We start from the raw sequence: 22,036 nt of genomic DNA, 5'->3' as shown, positions 1-22,036 counted from the left end.
AATATCATGAATAGTCACAGGGGTCATTTTCAATATATCACAATATGGTTCGTATAAGAAAAAGTGTGTTGAGTCAAATCATCGTGAGGATTCTGTGAAAATATAAACAAGCGTGAAGGTGATTTTGTGAAAACACAGTTGACTTTATTTCCCCTCCGACTGTGAGCCTCCAGAATAAACTCCACAAAGTCAGACAGTTCTGTTCAAAAGGCACAACATGCAATAGGCTACATGGGGGGGGACTTCTTAGATGAGAGAAGTGAAAAAAATCAAGGCATTACATGTTTTTGAAAATATACTTGGGTCATTGAAAGGCCTTGAATTTATTTAGAATGAATGAGTAGTATTGACGGTTTTCACGAGAGCGCAACCCCACAGCACTTCCTTTTTCTCAGCATTCGGCAAACTGCAGAAATATTCACTCAACATCGTTACTTTTGTTTTCGCTGCTCAGCTGTATAGACGGTTTTCACGGAATGGTCAGTCCTGCACTTGAATGTTCTTTTTTCTTTTATGTCCATAGCAAACACTGCAACAGGAAGTGAGCGGGGGTTCAATTTAGAATGTTTTTGTTATCAAGTTAAAACCGTCTATAGCTCTTAAACTCAGAGGCTACTGTATATTGTTTTGCTGTGCTGTTTTAAAAAAGGCCACTAGTCTGCCATCACTAACAAAGTACAGTTGAGAAAGTGTTCACACATTCAAGCCTCTCTCTTTTTAAATGGGCCTTGAAAGTAATTGAATTTGATGAAGAAGGTGCAGGAACATAGAAAAATATCACACATCTGTTTTGCATCATTTTTGTTTCTGAACGCACAGTATTGCGTAGTGTGTATGACCTCCCCATTTTTCTTTCGCCATAAGCTTCGGGTTGCCAGTAGACAACAACATGGCCTACTACACGGTCCCACAGTCAGTTAACCCATTGCTGCTCAGTTCCTCTTGGACTTGTGCCCCCTGCTGGCTGTGTCTGTGTGTGTCTGTGCTGCTCAGTTCCTCTTGGACTTGTGCCCCCTGCTGGCTGTGTCTGTGTGTGTCTGTGCTGCCGACAGCTGTCTCCACGCGTCCACGATGAGCAGCAGGGGGATGACGATCCACAGTGTGTTCATGAACACAAAGTAGAACCAGAAGTAGACGGGGTGTCCCAACTCGCTGTGGGCGTAGCCATCTCTGTGCTCTGTGTAGAAGTAAAGCACCGCTCCGTACAGCTGACCTGGAATCAGATAATGCATTCAAACTATAGAGGCTATACAGCAGGGATACTCAACTTGCTTTGCCCGGGGGCCACTTTCGTGAAATGATAGAAGGCCAGGGGCCAGTTAATAAACAAACAATATACATTTTTCTGTAGCAGATTGTAGGTGTCAGATGGAGTTCAATTCTGACAATGTTGTGCACACCGGATAGTTACTTAGGTTAAGTACATACATAAGTGCCTGGGTAGCGAGCAGACGGCGGTATTTGACAATTTAGTAGCTAAATCATAGATTATTGAAAGATATTCCATATTCCAGACTGAAATGCTATAACAGAAGTGTGAGTATTGGCCAGAATTACATGAACATTTTTTTTTTTTGCAATTCCATCGCGGGCCGCCAGTTGAGTATCACTGCTATACAGCAATTCATTGGCTCCAGACAACTTTTTTGCTAGGTAGGCCGGCTTTTCCCAAAAGTGTGTACGTCCTAAGTTAACCGGTTAGCAGTTTAGTCCATAAAATATCTGAAATAATAATGACAATTCTTTTTTGCGGGGGGGGGGGGGTTCCAATCTGGAAGAAACCCCAGGGAGAACATGCAAACTGCACACAGAAAGGCCCGTTTTGACGACCCTACCTGGGCAGTAGGCACGGAGGACATGGGGATGGGGACACACCCTGAGCGCCCAGGTGGGAATCGATCCCAGGACCTTCTTGCTGTGCGGCTACTACCACTGCTCACAAGTTACTAGAGCTTCAGGTGATGTCTTAAAATTGCTTACTTAGTGTGACCAGCAGCCGAATTCATTTTATCATGATATAAACTGAAGAAAAGCGATCAAATCCTAGCATTTTGTGAAGCAATTGTCTGGTATTTTTACTTGATAAATGACTACAGATTAAATGGTTCTGACTAATTTTCTGTCGATCGAATAATAATCGACTAATTGTTTCAGAACGTAAGTTATGGTCATCATTGTTTCATTGTAAGCCGATAGACAACGATGATCTTGGTGCTAAGATGCTTTAGTGAAGTCGAGCCCGAAGCAACAGTTGTGGATGTTGACAGATTACAACTCAAGACGATATGGATTCAACTGTCCAACTGTTGATTTGAGCTGTTTCACGATAATTTGCTCTGAGGGTGACACGTTTTTTTTACCTAATGAAATGATGAGCTGCAGTACGAATCTGTATGGCTTGTTGGTCAGGAAGGCAAACACAGCCCAGAAGCTGAATGGTCCCCACATCCACGCAGTCACTGTCTCCATACAGACGGTAAAGTTATCCGCTCTGGATGGAAAAGAAAGGAGCGGGGGTACAAAACAAATCACAGCTTATTAATAGTCCTCCTGCTTTAACGCTTCATTCTTTCATTGTATTTCTGTGCAAAGGGCAACTAACTTACATTACATATCGGCTGTCGCCTTTGGAGTACTCTTTCCCTGTGGATAAGAAAAGTGACACTTATTATATTATTGACCTAGCATAGCTGCAAACTCATGGAGAGTGAAAGAGGTGACAGATACCCGGTGCAGACACAAAACCACTCGCACTCAGAAATCAGTCACTTAAGTGCACCCTATTTTGGGATGAAAAAGGTGACTGTCACCTCTAAAGGTGACTAGTTTGCAGGTATGCAGCATCGAGCATCACAATTGACCACCTGAAATGGTTGAACTGTCGTCTGTACTCACACAGCTGTGAAAGGAAGCTCTGGTCAGCTGGGATGATATCGTAATATAGTGCGAACCAGCCCTCGACGACGCCGTGGATGAAACCACAGACGGCGAACCAGCATATCGCCAGGCGCCGCCAAGCGCCCAGTCTGCCGACGGGCCCGTCTCGGCCGGTGATCAGCCAGGTGACCAGCAGAAACGCTCCAGACACAGAGAACAGAAACACCAGGATCTCTGACATAGACCGGTCGTTGGCCACATAGGTAGGGATGGACAGGTCCCGCGGCCAATAGGGGTGAAGAACCCCAGCGGTTGAGGCGGTCTCCATCGTCTGTTAGAAGGAGGGATGGACAAACTCACTTAAAAAAATCCACACTGGGTCTAAAACGTTTGATAGATTTTTATACAAATATGCGTTTCATAGTGTCAGATTTGTCTAAATGTCAGCACTGCCATTGTACTGAATCGCATTGCACGTGGATTTGGTCATAGATCACACTACAAATTCATTCAGTAAATACAATATAGATTCATAGATTCATTTGATGTTTTCAGTTGTAAGTCAGTCATTCTATAATCAGTATATGGTATTGTGTTCTTACCTGGGATGCTGCCAAGAGGAGTGTCGAGCTGCACAGACCTGGGATGAAGTCAACAAGTTATTGAAGAAATTGGGAGACTTACTGCACACTTTGCAGTAAGAGCCCACTGCTGTGTGTGGTCAATCAATGGAGACACTCAAACGCGGAACTCGGTACAGTAATGGGGCGGTTACTTGTGATTCCAAGGACCAATCAGATTGCCGTATGCACAGAGGTAGCGACACATGCGATCTGCCGGCTCGTTGATTGGTCTTTCATCTCGGAACATGGACGTTGTCAGCGCAGGTCGCCAATGAAAATGCGTCTCTCACACCCGTGACCGCCCACTGGCACTTTGACCAAGACGGGGCTGAAGACCCGTTATTGTTCAGACTTTAAATAGTGACATACTCAAGGTAGCATAGTTTATACATTTATTGTGCTGCCGAAATTATATTATGAACAAATTGAAGATGCCTTTTTACAATACAAATCTGTATGAGTAGTAATGATTGTGCATCACTTCGGCAGGGCATGTTTCCTATGCATGTCACATCTTCCTTAACGGAGTGATAACGGATGATCATAATGGTGCCAAATGAAAACAACGCCTCCCAAGCCGTGCCAGGGGTGTTAATCCCTGCCGTGACCCGGATTCGAACCGGGGTTGCTGCGGCCACAACGCAGAGTACTAACCACTATACGATCACGGCGAGCTACTGGGAGTTATGCTGCCAGTCCACTCACGTGGGTCTATGAAAGCAGAGGAAAAACTCGGAAAATAGCATCGTTTCCACTCGCTGGGACAGCCCTAATATTAACAGCTATATCTTTTTTTATGCGCATGTGTTGTCGGAGGGAATCATACATCGTGTTTGATTTTCCTCATTATATACCTAAAATACAATATAATTTTATATAAATAGTGTATAAAGTAGTAGTGAATGTCAACATCCTAAAAACATACAAGAAAAAAACAAAATTGTAGTTCCCATACCGGGAGTCGAACCCGGGCCGCCTGGGTGAAAACCAGGAATCCTAACCGCTAGACCATATGGGACTGGTGGTAACTGATGGTGAGATCTCTCTATATAAACCTGCGAGTCGACGTAATCGATGACGTCGACTACGTAATTACGTCGACGCGCGCTACGTGCTTCGACGCGTCACGTGTGGCTAATTTTAGCGGCTAACTGTTACTTTTCGTTACTTTACATGGCAGTAAAATGCCACTGAATGACCAAATTGATTTAACTTTTAACCATTTCGATTTCCACTTTCAATACGGACCCCCAGCATTGGTTAGTTGTTAACGTCGTGACTATATTTATAACGTTAATAACGTACTCCGGTTTGCGGGTTGAATCTGTGTGTTGCCAATAGCTACAAGTCACACTCTGGCTGTAGACCCGAGTTATAAACTGGAAACCGAGTAGCCTACGTTATAAACGTTATAAATATAGTCACGTTATAAACAACTAACCAATACTGGGGTCCGTATGGAAAGTGGAAATCGAAATGGTTAAACGTTAAATCAATTTGGTCATTCAGTGGCGTTTTACTGCCATTTAAAGTAACGACAAGTAACAGTTAGCCGCTAACATAGCACCCATCAGCGCAGCGTCATTTGACGTCAGCACACTCTTCTAACAGCCTTGTGTCTGGATGATGTGTGACCATCTTACATGGAGCATTTGTCTTGAGCACTGTTACTGAAAATTGCACACCATTGTACTGTAAGATGATGATTTTATGTTGGACTGCTGCTAAACTCAGTTGACATTGCACAAGGTTTTTGGTATTCCTCCTGAAAGTGACTTGAATTTAATTTATTCTACTATTTTATTTTGAATTGCACTATATTCATTTTATTTGAGGACAAGCTCTTGCTTTAATTTTATTTGAGAGATTTTATGTTGGACTGTTAAAGAGAATGAGATGGTTAAATAAAATACAGAAATTGAGAAGTTTTTGGTTATTTATTTGTTTTGGGTAAATTTATTGTTATAGCCTATAATAAAAAATAATAATAATAATCGTTAGATTAATCGACTAATCGAAAAAATAATCATCAGTCGAATCGATAAGAAAATAATCGTTTGGGACAGCCCTAGTTAATATACTTACAAAAGGTAAACTAACCTTACAGTTTCCATAATGTCTTTAGCTTTGTAAGTGTTGCTAGCAGGATAATATTCACAGGAAACTTCTTTGACCTTATTAAAGAACTTACATTGATAAGAACTGAAAGTGGCCAGGTCGTCGAGAACTGTCACCACCAAGGAAAGAAAGTGGCCAAGTCACAGATGATGCCACACGATGTCACTCGAGCAATCGTGATGTCATCGGTGATGATGCCATCAATGATGATGTCATTACGGATGTCACTCGAGCAATTGTTATGTCATTGGTGATGATGTCATCAGCCCCTATTCGGGGGGGGGGGGATCTGCAACAGGTGTCAAAAAAGTGATTAGCTGCCCAAAACTGTTTTGCCTGTTAAAACTGCATAGCAGATTTGTTTAAATGTCTATAAATAATAACGTATTAGTATTATTTCGATCTTTATATGTATTTGGTATGTCTAATATCCTTGTTTAAATATTTGGGAAGTAGACGATAATAAACATGATTTATGGATGGCCACTCAATTGACCACTCAATCAATCAGTGGTCAATGAGTCGAATTCTGAGGCTAGGTGGGTATATGTAAATAAATGATCTCTGCATTATTTTACCAGCACTCTGCCCTAGATTATAGGCTAATTTGTATTCCCGGGTTGAATAGTAGTCACACTACCTCCACCCGCGGTCTAATCTAGCCCATGGACATAGCTGTAGGTGGGAATCGAACCCAGGTATTGCAGGTGGAACACGCTAACCAGTCGGCCTAGGAGACTGCAAGGTGACGTAGTATAGTCACATGATGTTAAGCGGAAGTAGCAAACGTCCACTCCAGGCTAAGGCTAATCATGGGCTAACCATATAGCTAAACGTCCACCACGAACGTCTGAGGCTTAAAAAAACGAGTAGCAAATATTGGATCAAAGAAGACTGAAGCAAAAAGGCCAGATGGGTCTGTCAGAGTTGGAGGAATCCTCTCTCCTGCTGGACGACAAGCTGCTGCGTCTCATGGACCAGCTGGAGCTACTGGAAGAGAAACGAGCCACGTTCAACTCTCTCATAGAGCAGGTGAGACAATTTATTGTATAAAGCATTTATTTTTCTGTATTTTTCTTTCTTTCTTTCTTTCTTTCTTTCTTTCTTTCTTTCTTTCTTTCTTTCTTTCTTTCTTTCTTTCTTTCTTTCTTTCTTTCTTTCTTTCTTTCTTTCTTTCTTTCCAAGCGAAAGAGTAGCAGCACCAGCCAACAGAAGAATGTAGTGACGTCTCATGCTTCAGATATGCTTTTGTGTTTCAAAACATAGAACAATTTATTGTCCCAAAAATACATCTGAACATGTAGGCTACGTGGTAGTCATTAATTGATTCACTGGAAACACTTCCTATCTATCAATTTATAATGATCATGATAATATGAATATGATCTATAAGCATTCTATATCCATGTTAATAAATGAATGTCCTCTGCATGCACAAATACATTCTGGACAGCATGAAACAATATCTATAATATATAATTTTCCATGTGAGGTCAATTTCTAAAATATAAATGAAGATAACTAACTTTTTTTGTTTGAATTATGACTTGTAAACAAATAATCAAGATCTTAGATAGCTAGCCAATTTTCATAAACTCTCCAAAACAATACCCCATGTATGTATGTAGGCTATGTATTTATTTATTTATGTATGTATGTATGTATGTATGCATGTATGTATGTATGTATGTATGTATGTATATATATATATATATATATACACTGTATATATATATATATAATTTGTTGTAAAGATCCAATGTTACCGTTTCACTCTCCCCATAGGGATGGTTTTCCATGTCCCAGGCACGGTATTCCATGGGGAACAAGCAGGTCTCTGCTCTTCAGTATGCCAGCGAGATAGAGCCACTAGTCTGCGTACATGCTAGGTGAGGACTTCCACACGACACGTTTCATGGGAGCGAATGCTTGCACATGAGTGTCTGTGCATTGCTATCCGTTTTGCAGAAATATTGTCAATAAAATGTCATGACCTTGGTTTCTGTGTTACAGGAGACTGGATAACAGTGAGGTAGAGTTCTGCACACAAAGAGTTACGCAAAAGTCTAATGAGTCTGGGAAAGATGTGAGGTCTGTAGAGGATATTGGACCTCAAGATGAAGGTGAGTCAATATGGTGTGGAAAATGTCTGTTATTTGCATCCACCATAAACAAATAGTTATAATTAATAAGATTGTACATTGTCTCATTTCTTAGGTGTAAGGAGAAGAGTCAAATCAAGAAAAGACTTTGCCGAAAAAGAGGAGGGTGAAAAAGCAAATAGTGAGAAGCTCTTGACGAAAACGGAGCCTCCTGAGGTGTCTCCAGTAGCCAAAGGTGACCCGAACCTTCCACAAGACCCACTGAAATGGTTTGGGATTCTGGTGCCGCAGTCTCTCAAACAAGCGCAGTCATCATTCAAGCAAGGTGTGGTGCTACACTTCAGAACATGTTAATTTAAAACAATTTAAAATGTCTACTACTTGAATTGCTATTATTGTTTTACTCAGAATATAGTAAAAAAAAAAACGTGCACTCACTAACCGTGCGCTCACACCAAGGCAAAAAAAGCTTCAAATTATTCACCAAAGTTGACAAATTTCAACTTGAGCGGATGGGCGATGAGCATTCGCGTCATTCACCTCAGTCGTGTCGCCCGGGGCGAGATCACATCCATACCTGCCAACATTGGGCTGTGAAAAAGGGGGAGATTTTCTGGGATATCGATATCTCAACGGCCCCCATATACCCCTACACCACAAATAAATACAAGGATGCAAACTAAATGACTTTTTATTAGTCTTCAATTCATAGCTCACAGTAAAATAAATAATAATAAAATAAACATACACAATGTACAAAAGATGTGATCAAAAGTCAACATCTAAAGCGCATGCTGATAAGGTCTCGCACCATGTGAGGACTGACATTTGGACGCGTATTTCTTCTTGGGACCGGTTTCATCTGTTTTCAGTTTTTTCATTTTTACAGAAAAGACAGAAAGTGTGAAACAGCCATTTGAGTTGTATCACTATGAAATCTGGAGATTAGCAGCACGAGAAATGAATGACCAATCAGGAGCACAGTGGGAGAAAGGGTTAAAAATAAGGGAGTGTTGGCAGGTATGCACATCTACGTTTCAACCCACGCAGTGGGTCTTCATCAGGCATGAAGACCCACTGCGTGGGTTGAAACGTTGTTGTTGTCATTAAATAACGCTTAGGTTAATTAATTCAAACAATCTTAAATTGACATGGATGAATTTGACATGACGGGAAAAAACGAAGGTGATTGGTGATCGGAACCTCCCAGTAGTTCCCCGAGAAGCTTTGAATATATTTGAATACCTCTCACAGAAGCTTCGAAGCCCGCATTCTTTTGATTGGGGACACTTTCCCTCGTGTCCATCTTCTCTTCTGCTGTCTTGTAGTGATAGAGCTGTCGGCTGAGATCGCGGCCCTGCAGAGTGCAGTTTCCAGCACCACAGAAGAGCTGAAGCTCGGCATGAAACGGAAACGCTTTCTCCAAGAAGAAACCCCCGCAACTCAGGACGAGGTCACAGAGTAACTGTTTCTGTCGAGTCAAACCTGGAAAGGGCCACAGAGGAACTGTTTCTGGCAAAACAATCCTGGAGAAGAACTGAGATGGCTCTCCAATCATACAATGTGTCAGGTTCAGGATGATGCTTCAAACTCCAAAATGATCCCTGGTGGATTTCAGGCCTGCACCACAGAACATACGATGACATGTTGGTCAGAGTGAAGACCACGGACCTGGTCAGAGTGAACAGACCTGGCAGATGTTGGAATATTTATTGGTAATAAAATAGATGTTTTGTGTTTGTGCTGTTTTGGCTTTGTGTCTTTAGCGAATGTGTAAACTGAGATGGATATGTTTGTGATTGCTGCTGGTTCATTTGAATCTTTACTCAGGCCTAGTTAAATCAATGTTGTATTTTATGCATAATAAACAAGAGACCCCTTAAACCTATTCAATAAAAAAAAAAAATGCAATCTGTGTATTCTGTTAGGCGTTTCTAGTCTCAACGCCGGACCCAAAAGTACGCTGATGCACTGTTAGTAGGCCTATGCGGAGCGCAGCGATTCAATGTCATGTTTGAGTCTGGGGAGAGACTGTATGGGCTTTTCTAAAGCAGTGCATTCTCAATGTGGAGTCTGGGGACCGGACCGCCAGGGGCTCCACAGCAAATGGATGAATTGTTGAATGACTGTTTTAGTCATAATGCAGGCTATCTTTTATATCTCTACAAAGATAGTCATGGAATTCTGGACAAAATCCATATCTAATCTAATATTAAAAAATATTCTCAAATGTGTCTGAGAAGCAAAATCTCATAAAATGGGTCCATGGCTCTAATGTAGGCTAAATTAGGGGGGCTCGATATGAAAAAGGTTGAGAATCGCTAAAAAGATTGTGCAATGGTCTATAATTGGGTGTATTAAATATTGATCATTTGTGTGTGTGTAGGCTATATACATGTATATATATATCGTGTGTGTATGTCTATATATATATATATATATATATATATAATTTATATATATATATATATATATATATATATATATATATAAACCTTAGGTTAAAAAGAGCGTCTTTCTCTTATATTAGCGCCACTACATCGGATGGTCGGATCCAGCTTGGCCCGGCTTGCCTGGGAGAGCCGAGCATCACCGGGAACTGCCGAACTAGTAGGAAACGAAGGTCCCGTTATTGTGTGTACTTCCTGGTCCAATTACAGTCTGTCTGCCTGGTATGCCTCCATGAAACACGCCGCTCTGCACAGTAGGTCCGGACAGGAGGAGCGACGGACGGATGGGAGCGCAGGAACAACAGATGCAGCTTCACAATCACCATGATGATTATTACGGATGTTTAGGCAGCTTAACATCACTGTAGCCCGATTTCGGACGTGCACGCCACGCAACTCCTGCTTCGGATTCAATTGTCTTTTGTCTACGCAACTGGCAGCAATTTCTGATGTGTGATGATCACCACGATTGAGAAGTAAACACGTCGGCCCTGCGCTGATGATTAGAGGCGAGGCGAGATCCATACCAGACTGTCCTTGATCGCAAGTTGATAAAAAAAAAAAAAAGCCTATATTTACTTCTGGGCAAGAACTGTGAGCTCCAATGGCGTCTATTTCCAAGGTGTCTATTCTGGATTACTTTAATATTGTATTTGAGGGTGAGAATGGCAAGATCGAGTCCAACTGCAAGGCGTGTGGCACCAGGATCCAGGCAAAGCGAAGTGTCACGTCCAACTTCGTAACGCATCTCAAGGTAACGATTTCAAAATAAAATGTTCTTTATCGCCGTCAGCATGAAGGGACAAACACACTTATTGCTGGCATTGCCCTATGTCTGTTGGTCATACTATGCATACAGACGGTGCTTACAGCACCTTTTGGGGGCTGTATATATATATTACACTTGGACAACTAAGTGCAGGCTATTGTGCTGTCATGAAATTGACTTTAATGTCTCAGTCTATCACTTTTCTTTACCAGGGCATTGCCAATGTGTCTCCTCTCACAGATATTAAGACACGCCAGTATGGAATAGAGAGGCAGACACCAAAATAATGTGATTGTCAGTAAATAACATTGTACCCCCCCCCCCCCCCCCCCCCCCTCCTGCCCCCCCCCCCCCCTGTCCCTCTCTTCCTTAGCGTAAGCACCAGGCTATGTATGATGAGTTTGTGAAAAGGAAGGATATGAAGAGAGAGGCTTACTCCTCTGGTTCGCTGCACAGTTTCACCACCAATGGAGGGACCACCACCCGCTACACCCACCCCATCAGCACTGGAGGTGGAGGAGGAGGTGGGGTGGGAGGAATCGGAATCCTGGAGGGCGGAGTAGGAGGAGGTGCTGGAGGAGGAGGAGGAGTGACCAAGTTCGACAGACATGACCCACGGCAGGTGTGGGTTATAGTCCGCCATCACTTAGCAATGCAGCTAGTCAGGCTGCTAAAGTAATGAAAAGCTGCGACATCCTTTACCACTATAATCTAATATTTTACTATATAATCGAGATCATGTATGCTGGTTCTTCTCACTGTTAGGTTCTGATCTCCGAGGCCATAGCTAAGATGATCGTGCGTGACCTGCAGCCGGCCTCCATGGTGGAGAACCAAGGCTTCAGAGAGTTGCTGCAGCTCCTGGAGCCTCGCTATACCCCCGAGCCGCAGCACTACCTCCAGAGCCAACTGCTCCCAGCCTACGCCTACCAGGCCCAGCTGGCAACCCGTCAGGCCCTGGCCTCCGCGCACGCCCTCAGCCTCAGCCTGGATCTCTGGAGGGGCCTCTCTGGAGCCACTTCAGGGTGAGCAGCTAAAATCAGCCAGACAACACAACGGCCACGTGGCTTAATGATCTCGCTGATGAGTCCATCTTTCTTTCAGGTACCTCGGCGTCACCTGCCACTTCCTTACATCTGACTGGCAGATGCGTTCTGCCCTTCTGGCGTGCCTTCCCCTGGTTGGTGGAGGCTCAGCCAATCGCCTGCTGACAGATTTCGACGAGGTGTGTCAGTCTCACGGCGTGTCCGGGAGAGCGTTCCGTGTCGTCGCTGACCCTTTCCTGGCGCCGACAGCCCTGCAGCCATGTTGTCTTCCGGGTTTCCACATTTTGCGCAGCGGGCAAGAGGAGGAGGAGGATGAAGAAGAGGACGATGGCAATGATTTGGAGGAAGGGAGCAGGAACGGGCACAGCGAGGAGGGAGGAGAGGGCGAATGGGAGGACTCGTGGGAGCGGAGTCTGGGCGTATGTCGAGTGGACTGTTTCTCGCGCTGTCTTGATCAGTGTGTCAGAGAGGGCTTGCACTCCTGTCCCCAGCTCTCCTCCACGTTAGCCAAAGCTGCCTGCTTCTACAACTACATCACCTCCGCCGTCCCACCAGAGAAGCTCAGCCAGGTGTTTGAGGGTCCCGGGGTGGTGATAGGGGCACCAGGGAGCGCCCCTCAAGTTATGAGAGACTGGGCTCCTCAGCTTAAGGTATGTCATGTTAATAATGCATACAGTAGATGTGTCCATAAGTTGTGTAGATTCATTATGTAAAATAATAATTAATTATGGAGCAATGTTAGATTTTGTGCAATAATAGCATGAATGTGTTTCTGTAGTTTGTGTTTCCGGCTTTTGATAGGCTGGTAAAAACCATCCTGATAACGGGATGTCACATTCTGTTTTGCTCTATGTATCAGTCTGGACTCCAAGCTGTCCACATTGATTTCAGTGGGCGGGAGTACTTGCCTTGACAGACAACTCTTTCAGCCAATCAGCATCGCCAAACCAAATCCAAATCTACTCGGAAGAATGGCGAAAACGTCTTTTCTGTCGAGAAACTCCTCTACTGCATACTCTAGTCTTGTTCTTATGGCTGTGTTTACTCTACTAACGTTAAAGTCGGGCTGAACCCAAAAATGACTTTTCTTTTCTTTTCTTTTAGTTCAAATACCTGGGTATGCAGTGCACCTATTTAATAATGTATGCAAACAAAATCACAAAAGTCTAATTTCTTTCGTGTTTCACACTTTTTCACATCAAAAGTTCATTTTTCAAGATTTCATTGATAACAGTAATGTACAGTTTGCTGAGTATGCTGACGTCACCTAGTACTATCAAATTTCTACCCCATTTCAACCAATCATATCACAACATGCAGCTGTCAATCAAATCTTCATTTCAGGATAATTTTCTCTTCCAAAAGAAAGAGAAAATGGCGCCTAGTGCCTGTCATCTGGCAGAATTCCTATGCCATAAACTAACTACTAACTTGGCCAATTGTTAGAAACTTGAACAAAAAACAAAAACTATAATCTCTAAGAATGCAAAGAAATGTAACTGGCTCGTTAAAACACGCATTCCAGGAATATTATTTACATTTATAACGATAATGGCGCGCGCCTCCGACCCCTGACAGCCTCCCTGGCTGTCAGGGGTCGTCTCTCGGAGTTTCCAGGCGGGCGGGCAGCACCCATGCCACGGATTGTCCGCTCGCTCCGCACGAAGCAGCCTGGCTGCCTGGTACTCCGCGGATCCCACTCGCGTAGCACGACAACACGCTGAATCCCACCCGGATTTGGGGGTGGAACACGCCAGGATTGGCCAATGCCAAAGCCAGTCCTCAGAATTGTCAAATCAAATCATCGACACCATATATGGTCCACCTCTCAATTTGTTTTCAGTCTGAAACGGACTCAGATGCACGTGACGAACGGGTTCACCTCGACTTTAACATTAACACTCGTTGCTTCGGGAGCCGCCATTACTGTTTTGCCAGTAGCATCCCTGATTGGACAGTTAGGTTGTCAACTACGAGGCAAGTCCCTGATTGGCCCATGCTGAGGGTGGGAGGGAGTCCAGACAGATGCATAGAAGGTGACAGAATGTGAGTTTACGTGATCAGGAGTGGGTTTTACCAGGCGAGGCTTTGGACTGTTTGAGTGATGTTAATTGATTGGTGTCTGGTTCCATCAACTGTGTGCAGGTGCTTCGCCGGCTGCTGGACTCTGTGGAGTTCCTGGAGGAGGTGAGCGGTAGAGGGGAGCTGGCGCTGGGTGGTCCAGAGAGGGCCCTGCTGAGGGAGTTGACTGACACCCTGGAGCCCTTCACCGAGGCCTGGGACATGGTGCACGGGGACAGACAGGCAGACAGACGGACGGACAGACACATATCCATCAGCCTAGCCTTGCCGTGTGTCCTGGGCCTCCGCAAGCACCTCTCTGAGACCTCAGCCCCCCACTGTCCCTCTCTCCTAGTGGGCCTCGGTCAGGCCGTCGAGCGTCGGCTGGCCCCCATCCTGGAGGACCCCCTCTACATCACCGCCACCACACTGGACCCCCAGTTCAAGCTCACTTGGAGCAGCAACCCCGACTGGCACAGGCAAGTTCTCATAGAGGAGCTGACCAAACATTCCCCGGCCTCCAGCCCCGTAGACCCCAACACGGACCTCCGTTCCCAAGGCCAGTCTCCCCCGGCCTCCACTCCATCTCTGGTGTCCTCGCTGTCCCGGCCCTGCAAGCTGTTCTCCTTCATCAAGCAGAGACCCACCACACAGGCCAAGAGCCTGGAGCAGGAGCTGGCTGTCTACCTGCGCGAGGAACCCACAGATGAGGAGGCCTTGCATTACTGGCGACGGAAGGCGATTGACTTCCCTCTGCTTGCCCAGATGGCGAAGAGGGCCTTTACCATACCTGCTAGTGGCACTACGGTGGAGAGCATTTTCTCCACCGCGGGGCGCTGTCTGCGGCTGGAGAGAGGCCGTGTCTTACCAAAGAACCTGGAGACGCTCATCTACCTCAAAGCCAACTACCGATTATTATGGACTTAGACATTCGGGTTAACAGAGCCAATTCTGTTTTACCTATAGTAAAGCTACTTCTCGGATGCTAACCTACGTTCCTCTCCGAGGAACTTGACCTAGCAACAGAACATGGTCCTTATACATCAGAAGTGGATATGAGGTGACTTACCCAGAGGTCAGAGCGGAGACCCAGTTTCCATTCTTGAGTAGGACTTTCGAGATGACTGTTAGGCGTGGGATTCTATGTCTGTATGTCTCTTTACCATGTAGCCTGCATATGGACTATCCTATCACATGCTGTGGACCGAGAGGACAAGAAGCAGATCAATACTAAAGAATTTACTTTTGACATTATCGCCTGAGAAGGGTCTCCAGACAACACAAGACCACTAACCCCCCCCCCCCCAAAAGACAGCTTGTGCCCGTATATTAACAGCCAATATTACTCCAGTGAAACTCTAAGGATAACCATAATGGTCCTTTGAAAGCATAGCTTATCATTTATTTACATACATGATAACCTTAGAGGCAGGTGGAAGGCATCAGCCAGAGAACACATGACATTACATCACCCCCCTGAACACATGACATTACATCACCCCCCTGAACACATGACATTATTACATCACCCCCCTGAACACATGACATTACATCACCCCCCTGAACACATGACATTATTACATCACCCCCCTGAACACATGACATTATTACATCACCCCTTTTTCTTTCATCTCTCTGTCTGTATGGCTCATCATCACTGAGACGTCACAATAAATGAGTTTCAACCCTTCATGCAGAGGTGTGTGTGTGTGTGTGTGTGTGTGGAGAGGTGTGTCACCTTATAGCCTAGTGTGTGTGTGTGTGTGTGTGTGTGTGTGTGTGTGGAGAGGTGTGTCACCTTATAGCCTAGTGTGTGTGTGTGTGTGTGTGGAGAGGTGTGTCACGTTATAGCCTAGTGTGCATTCATGTGTGTGTGTGTGGAGAGGTGTGTCACCTTATAGCCTAGTGTGCATTCATGTGTGTGTGTGTGTGTGTGGAGAGGTGTGTCACGTTAAAGCATACATGGGCAACATACGGCCCGCGATGGAATTGCAACAATTTTTTTTTTTTTTTTTTTTTTTTTTACAGTGCACTTGAACGCAACATGCAATATACCCGCGGAATAAGTGTCCAAACGTTCATGTCATTCTGGGCAATACTCTTCTGTTATAGCATTTCAGTCTGAAATATGGAATATCTTTCAATAATATTTATGACTAAAGGCTAAAAGTAATCTCATGTGTAAGAAATGACTGTTCTACATTGAAGTAGAAATTTAAATAATTAACTTGTTGGTTTTGGATTTATTTAGCTTCAAGAGTGCATTTTTGTTCTTGTGTGACCCCCAACACAGGCTTTGAGAATCCCGGGCCACTTACTGATACTTATGCTTAAATTAACACACTCATATTCTGGTTTATTTCAAGAAAAACATTTTGGCTAGTGGAAATTCTAATTGGCTGGTAACTTTAAAATCTAGCAGCCATATTGGCAGGTGGTGAAAAAAGTTAATTTCAAGCCCTGCAGGGAGAGCAGGTGGTGACATAAGAGTGAGTGAGGAAAAGGATCAAATATTGGTGGTTAAGACTGAATAATGACATCACAATTGTTAATTTAAAATGAGTTATTCCTCTAAACCTGGCTTCAAATGCCCCAAATTTTTCGTGCTGGCGCCGTTCAGCCCTCAGCAAAATCTGGTAGCGAGGACATTTTTTTGTGGCCCTCTCTATCATCAAAGTTGCCCATCCATTACGGCATGACAATATTTGTTCGGCCCCCGGCAACAATCTGGATTTCTCATGTGGCCCCCCATGAAAAATAGTTGCCCACCCCTGCGTTAAAGCCTAGTGTGCATCAGAGGAGGTTTTTCCAGTGAGGCATAGGAGGATGGTCCTCCTCTATTAGATTGGGGATTTTATATAAAAAAAAATATTATAATTTTTTTTTTTTTTTTTTTTTTTTTCATTTTTCAATTTTTTTTTTATAATAAAATATCAATCAAATGTGTTTTTTCTTATGTGCAGACGCTCATTTTTCCATTCATTATATTCTTATATGCTTAAACAACAGTGACCTGAACTGATGGAAAGGAGAGCTCCATGCAGAGAGTCACTCTGGCCCTGGTCCCAGCCTTTAGTAGGCAGATAAAAAAAACTTCGCCCTGTGGGTGTTTATTTATTTGGTCATTTATCTAATGAAAAATATGATTGGTTGAAAAACACTTGCAATTCACAGAAACCTGACAGAAACACGTGAGAGTGATGTGTTTTCCCACCAATCACATTGAGCTGGAGGTTCGCACGCCCTTACCCTGGTTAAACCAGGTGAAATCTAATTGGTTGTTGGTTGGATAGATGGCTGACAGTGATTGACATTCTGTATTGTCCAATGCTGAATAGCCTACGTCTGAAAATCGTGTTGAATCCGCAGCGCTCCATTGGAAATACAGGAAATGAAGACCTGACAGGCTAATAGATAGATTTACAGACAGTAGCACCTATATTTTCCCCTTTCTCTTTTCCTATTAACCTATCTTTTATATTATCAATCAGTAAGTTAGCTCACAAGCCAGACAGTCGTTGCATTGTATTACGCAGAGTTTAGAGAGGGCAGCGTGGTTCACACGGAGGACAGAGGCTCACAAGCAAACACTGGGATAATTTAACCTCATCGGCTGCACTCGCACCGGCTACAGACTGCATGGATATTCAAGTAAGTCAATTCAGTTCGAGTTATCCGGGTCTTCTACTAAATTCGGCGTCCACCAAGCAGTGCTACTTTTTCGTATTATATTGTTTTATGCTGAATAGCCCGCCATTTGGCGATCTTAAACTCGCACATTTTTTAACTGAATTTGGCAGCGCGGAACCAGCGTGGAACGAAACAGCAATTTGCATAGCAAATTGCAACAAATCTTGTAGCCTATGTTGGACGTAGTGAAGTGTTTTTGATTGATTTGTTCATCCATCAAGCCTTTTACTGACAGACTAACTAACTAACTTAAGTTTGATGTTGCCTGCTGTAACAGTGTGGATCTATAAAGCGGTCTGTAGCCTAATAATTTAGAAGAAATAAGGAATCGATTGGGACGAAGCATGTCAACCTAGGATGTCGGGAAGGGGGGGTAAATAACGCTCCAAAGTTGATGAATTGGAATGTAACTAACATGTTGATGCAGCAGCACTGTTGAGAGTGTGTCCCCCTGTACTGATAATGATGTTATCTATCACATCCGCTAACCTGTTGCTCGTTGAACAAGTCGGCATTTATCAGCTCAGCTGCACCGTCAAGCTAGACGTAAGGGGGAAGAGGACAGCAGAGAGAGAGAGAGAGAGAGAGAGAGAGAGAGAGAGAGAGAGAGAGAGAGAGAGAGAGAAATTGCCCACCCAGTGCCCAATTCGGTGTCTGTTCTTTTATTCCTGGTGGGAATCTTTTGCTTTGGATAAGGATTTCTCTGCTGACTGCATGGATTTCTTTTGTGCACAATCTAATGTGCTTTTCGCTTAGGTTACTGTAGGCTACATCACCTTCCAGACGGCTTCTAGAAGAAAAAAATGCTTTTAAATTAGCTGTTTGATAAAACTATTTATAAACCTTATTAATAAAAATGCTTATAAATGAGCCATTTAAATTAAATTAATTAATTTGACAAATGAAAGACTGATGCTGATTTGCAAAATGCAATTTAAAATGTGCATTTTTTAATCCATTTTCATATTCTTGCTTATTCGTTTTCATATTATTTGTCCTTTGCATAATTCATTTCGCCTTTACTTTACCATTAGACAACTGTTTTACTTAAAGCACAATTATGCCACACTGTATACAGGTATGGCGCGCACACGGAAAAAAAAAACGCCTACATTTTTTTGGGCAGTACTCACATTATAAGCTGCAGCAGTGATCCTTCTTTATCATCACCAGTAGTTTGAACACTGATATAAATAAGCTGATGAAGGAGACTAGTCAGTCCCTGACTCTAGCTAAACTCACTGGTAGAAATCTCACCTGTCTCACTCTTTATGTTGTGTTATTGTCAGTGTGAATACAGTGTGTAGAAATCAGAAGCTTAACTCCCAACAGCTCATAGCTCAGTCAGCTGAGCGGCTGTGTCGCTGTCTCTGTCTGACAGGTAGACTGTTGGTTCGATTCCTGATGGAGGAGACATATTACAGCACTGCCCTGTCTTTAACATCACCAGCGTAGCGCCTCCTACAGGCAGATACACAGAGCGACACAGCGCCTCCTACAGATCCACTGAAATGGACACTGTGGACAGACTGCAAAGAGATCCAGACATGTCATATACTGAGTCTAGAGCAGTTTTTCAAAAAGTTATTTTTACGCCTAGCAGCAGCCAGGAGGAGCAACCAGAACAGTTACATAAAACATATTTCCGATGTCAGTAAAATTTCAGCTCTCTGTGGTTTTCTGTCTCATAACCCTCTGCTCATGTCTCTGCAGAGGTCAGGGGGGGAGAACATCCCCCCCCTTGGCTCCAGGCAGTGCCAGCGGAACGGGATTAGAACCCACAACCTCTGGCCCCGGTGTCACTGTGTGTATTATTCCTTCACACCACCAGCTGCCCTTCACACTCACGGCTCTTCTCCGGGCACTCTTGTCTCTTCCCTCTTGTCTCTTCCCTCTGCCTGTCATTATTCAAAACTGACTGAGGCTCGAACCCACGACCGCAAAAGTGGCTGAGGCCTCAATATTGCCGGGCAGCAAGCCTACTCTCTGTGCCACCAAGTCAGACTGATTGAATGAGGTTTTCTCAGGGCTTTAAATGACTCTTTCCTCTGGCTGTCGACATTCAAAACTGACTGAGGCTCGAACCCACAACCTCAAAAGTCACTGTGGCTCAAACCCACAAGCACCAAACTGCTAGACAGCAAACCAACTCTCTGAGCTAGTGGGCCATAGTGATTAAAACTAGACGATTAAAGTATAGTCTTTATGCATCTTAAAATATGTTTTGAAGGGACCTTTTAAGTTGAATAGTATTTGAATTATATTAATATGACGTGAGTTTCTATTCGCCTTGCACAGAAAACCTTTTACTTTTATAAAAGGAAAAGGGGCTAGTGCCGCACTAGCTTCCTCCCCTGTTTCCAAGCTCATCAGCCACCACTGGTGTGCATTCATGTGTGTGTGTGTGTGTGTGTGTGTGTGTGTAGAGCCTAGTGTGCATTCATGTATGTGTGTGTACGTTTACACACAGTCTTCTTGTTAGTGGAGGAGAGCTGAAAGCTGCTATGCGGCTGTCCATTTTTTACATTTGTTTTATATGTATGTATATATATATTTATTATTATAATTATTTTTTTTACGATAATGTATTATATCTTCCTCTGCCAGTCCTCCTAACCCCACATGCCCTCCGACAACGGTGGAGGTCAATTCCATTTCAAATTCATTATCTGCTCTCTTTTTTCTCCCCTTTTCCAATTTCCAATTCTGTTCCTGAATTGTGTGGAATTGAAATGGGTTTGACCCTTCTTCTGCCCTGGAAGAGAAGATGTGTGCATGTGGTCCACAAGAGGATTTCTCTTTGTCTGACTCCACTGAGCTATTGTGGAGCCGCTCTGTGCTGGGCCTGAGTTTTGAAGGAGAACCTGTGCTGGGCCTGAGTTTGAAGGAGAACCTGTGCTGGACCAGAGTTTTGAAGGAGAACCTGTGCTGGGCCTGAGTTTTGAAGGAGAACCTGTGCTGGGCCTGAGTTTGAAGGAGAACCTGTGCTGGGCCTTAAGTTTGAAGGAGAACCTGTGCTGGGCCTTAAGTTTGAAGGAGAACCTGTGCTGGGCCTGAGTTTGAAGGAGAACCTGTGCTGGGCCTGAGTTTGAAGGAGAACCTGTGCTGGGCCTTAAGTTTGAAGGAGAACCTGTGCTGGGCCTGAGTTTGAAGGAGAACCTGTGCTGGGCCTGAGTTTTGAAGGAGAACCTGTGCTGGGCCTGAGTTTTTAAGGAGAACCTGTGCTGGGCCTGAGTTTTGAAGGAGAACCTGTGCTGGGCCTGATTTTGAAGGAGAACCTGTGCTGGGCCTGAGTTTGAAGGAGAACCTGTGCTGGGCCTGAGTTTTGAAGGAGAACCTGTGCTGGGCCTGAGCTTTGAAGGAGAACCTGTGCTGGGCCTGAGTTTTGAAGGAGAACCTGTGCTGGGCCTGAGTTTTGAAGGAGAACCTGTGCTGGGCCTGAGTTTTGATGGAGAACCTGTGCTGGGCCTGAGTCTGAAGGAGAACCTGTGCTGGGCCTGAGTTTGAAGGAGAACCTGTGCTGGGCCTGAGTCTGAAGGAGAACCTGTGCTGGGCCTGAGTTTTGAAGGAGAACCTGTGCTGGGCCTTAAGTTTGAAGGAGAACCTGTGCTGGGCCTGAGTTTGAAGGAGAACCTGTGCTGGGCCTGAGTTTGATGGAGAACCTGTGCTGGGCCTTAGTCTGAAGGAGAACCTGTGCTGGGCCTTAAGTTTGAAGGAGAACCTGTGCTGGGCCTTAGTCTGAAGGAGAACGTTGAATGTTACAGTGTGTGTGTGTCTTTATTCAGGGACTCGGTGTGTGTGTGTCTTTATTCAGGGACTCGGTGTGTGCGTGTCTTTATTCAGGGACTCGTGTGTGTGTGTCTTTATTCAGGGACTCGGTGTGTGCGTGTCTTTATTCAGGGACTCGGTGTGTGCGTGTCTTTATTCATTGGACTCGGTGTGTGCGTGTCTTTATTCAGGGACTCGGTGTGTGCGTGTCTTTATTCATTGGACTCGGTGTGTGCGTGTCTTTATTCAGGGACTCGGTGTGTGCGTGTCTTTATTCATTGGACTCGGTGTGTGCGTGTCTTTATTCAGGGACTCTGTGTGTGTGTGTCTTTATTCATTGGACTCGGTGTGTGCGTGTCTTTATTCAGGGACTCGGTGTGTGCGTGTCTTTATTCATTGGACTCGGTGTGTGCGTGTCTTTATTCAGGGACTCGGTGTGTGCGTGTCTTTATTCATTGGACTCGGTGTGTGCGTGTCTTTATTCAGGGACTCGGTGTGTGTGTGTCTTTATTCAGGGACTCGGTATGTGTGT

At 44.3% G+C, this 22,036-nt stretch overlaps 3 protein-coding genes across 4 annotated transcripts; 2 read left to right on the top strand and 1 right to left on the bottom strand.

Moving 5' to 3' along the window:
- Window positions 1-196: 196 nt before the first annotated feature.
- On the bottom strand, window positions 197-3,591 carry ebp (EBP cholestenol delta-isomerase). Its single transcript, XM_083642359.1, has 5 exons — window positions 3,480-3,591; window positions 2,896-3,208; window positions 2,607-2,643; window positions 2,361-2,491; window positions 197-1,213 (listed from the first exon to the last, which is right to left on the bottom strand). Exons 2-5 carry the CDS (start codon window positions 3,203-3,205, stop codon window positions 990-992), a joined length of 702 nt encoding a protein of 233 aa, XP_083498485.1. The 5' UTR covers window positions 3,206-3,208; window positions 3,480-3,591; the 3' UTR covers window positions 197-989.
- A 2,846-nt stretch (window positions 3,592-6,437) lies between these two features.
- Window positions 6,438-9,583, top strand: vma22 (vacuolar ATPase assembly factor VMA22). The gene is made up of 5 exons (XM_083642360.1): window positions 6,438-6,650; window positions 7,404-7,507; window positions 7,632-7,741; window positions 7,836-8,045; window positions 9,049-9,583. The coding sequence occupies exons 1-5, from the start codon at window positions 6,531-6,533 to the stop codon at window positions 9,183-9,185; spliced, it is 681 nt and encodes a 226-aa protein (XP_083498486.1). The 5' UTR covers window positions 6,438-6,530; the 3' UTR covers window positions 9,186-9,583.
- An 870-nt stretch (window positions 9,584-10,453) lies between these two features.
- Window positions 10,454-15,648, top strand: LOC310781735 (zinc finger BED domain-containing protein 4). 2 transcript variants are annotated; one of them, XM_083642346.1, is made up of 5 exons: window positions 10,454-10,924; window positions 11,313-11,561; window positions 11,705-11,964; window positions 12,044-12,635; window positions 14,131-15,648. In XM_083642346.1, exons 1-5 carry the CDS (start codon window positions 10,775-10,777, stop codon window positions 14,971-14,973), a joined length of 2,094 nt encoding a protein of 697 aa, XP_083498472.1. In that variant the 5' UTR covers window positions 10,454-10,774; the 3' UTR covers window positions 14,974-15,648. The 2 variants fall into 2 exon arrangements, with proteins under 2 accessions (XP_083498472.1, XP_083498473.1); XM_083642347.1 differs by lacking the exon at window positions 11,313-11,561.
- Window positions 15,649-22,036: the final 6,388 nt, after the last annotated feature.

Source organism: Poromitra crassiceps (assembly GCF_964638095.1).
Source record: "Poromitra crassiceps genome assembly, chromosome: 8".
NCBI lineage: Eukaryota > Metazoa > Chordata > Actinopteri > Beryciformes > Melamphaidae > Poromitra > Poromitra crassiceps.
The sequence above is the reverse complement of the archived record's forward strand: the minus strand, read 5'-3'. Positions and strand labels throughout refer to the sequence as shown.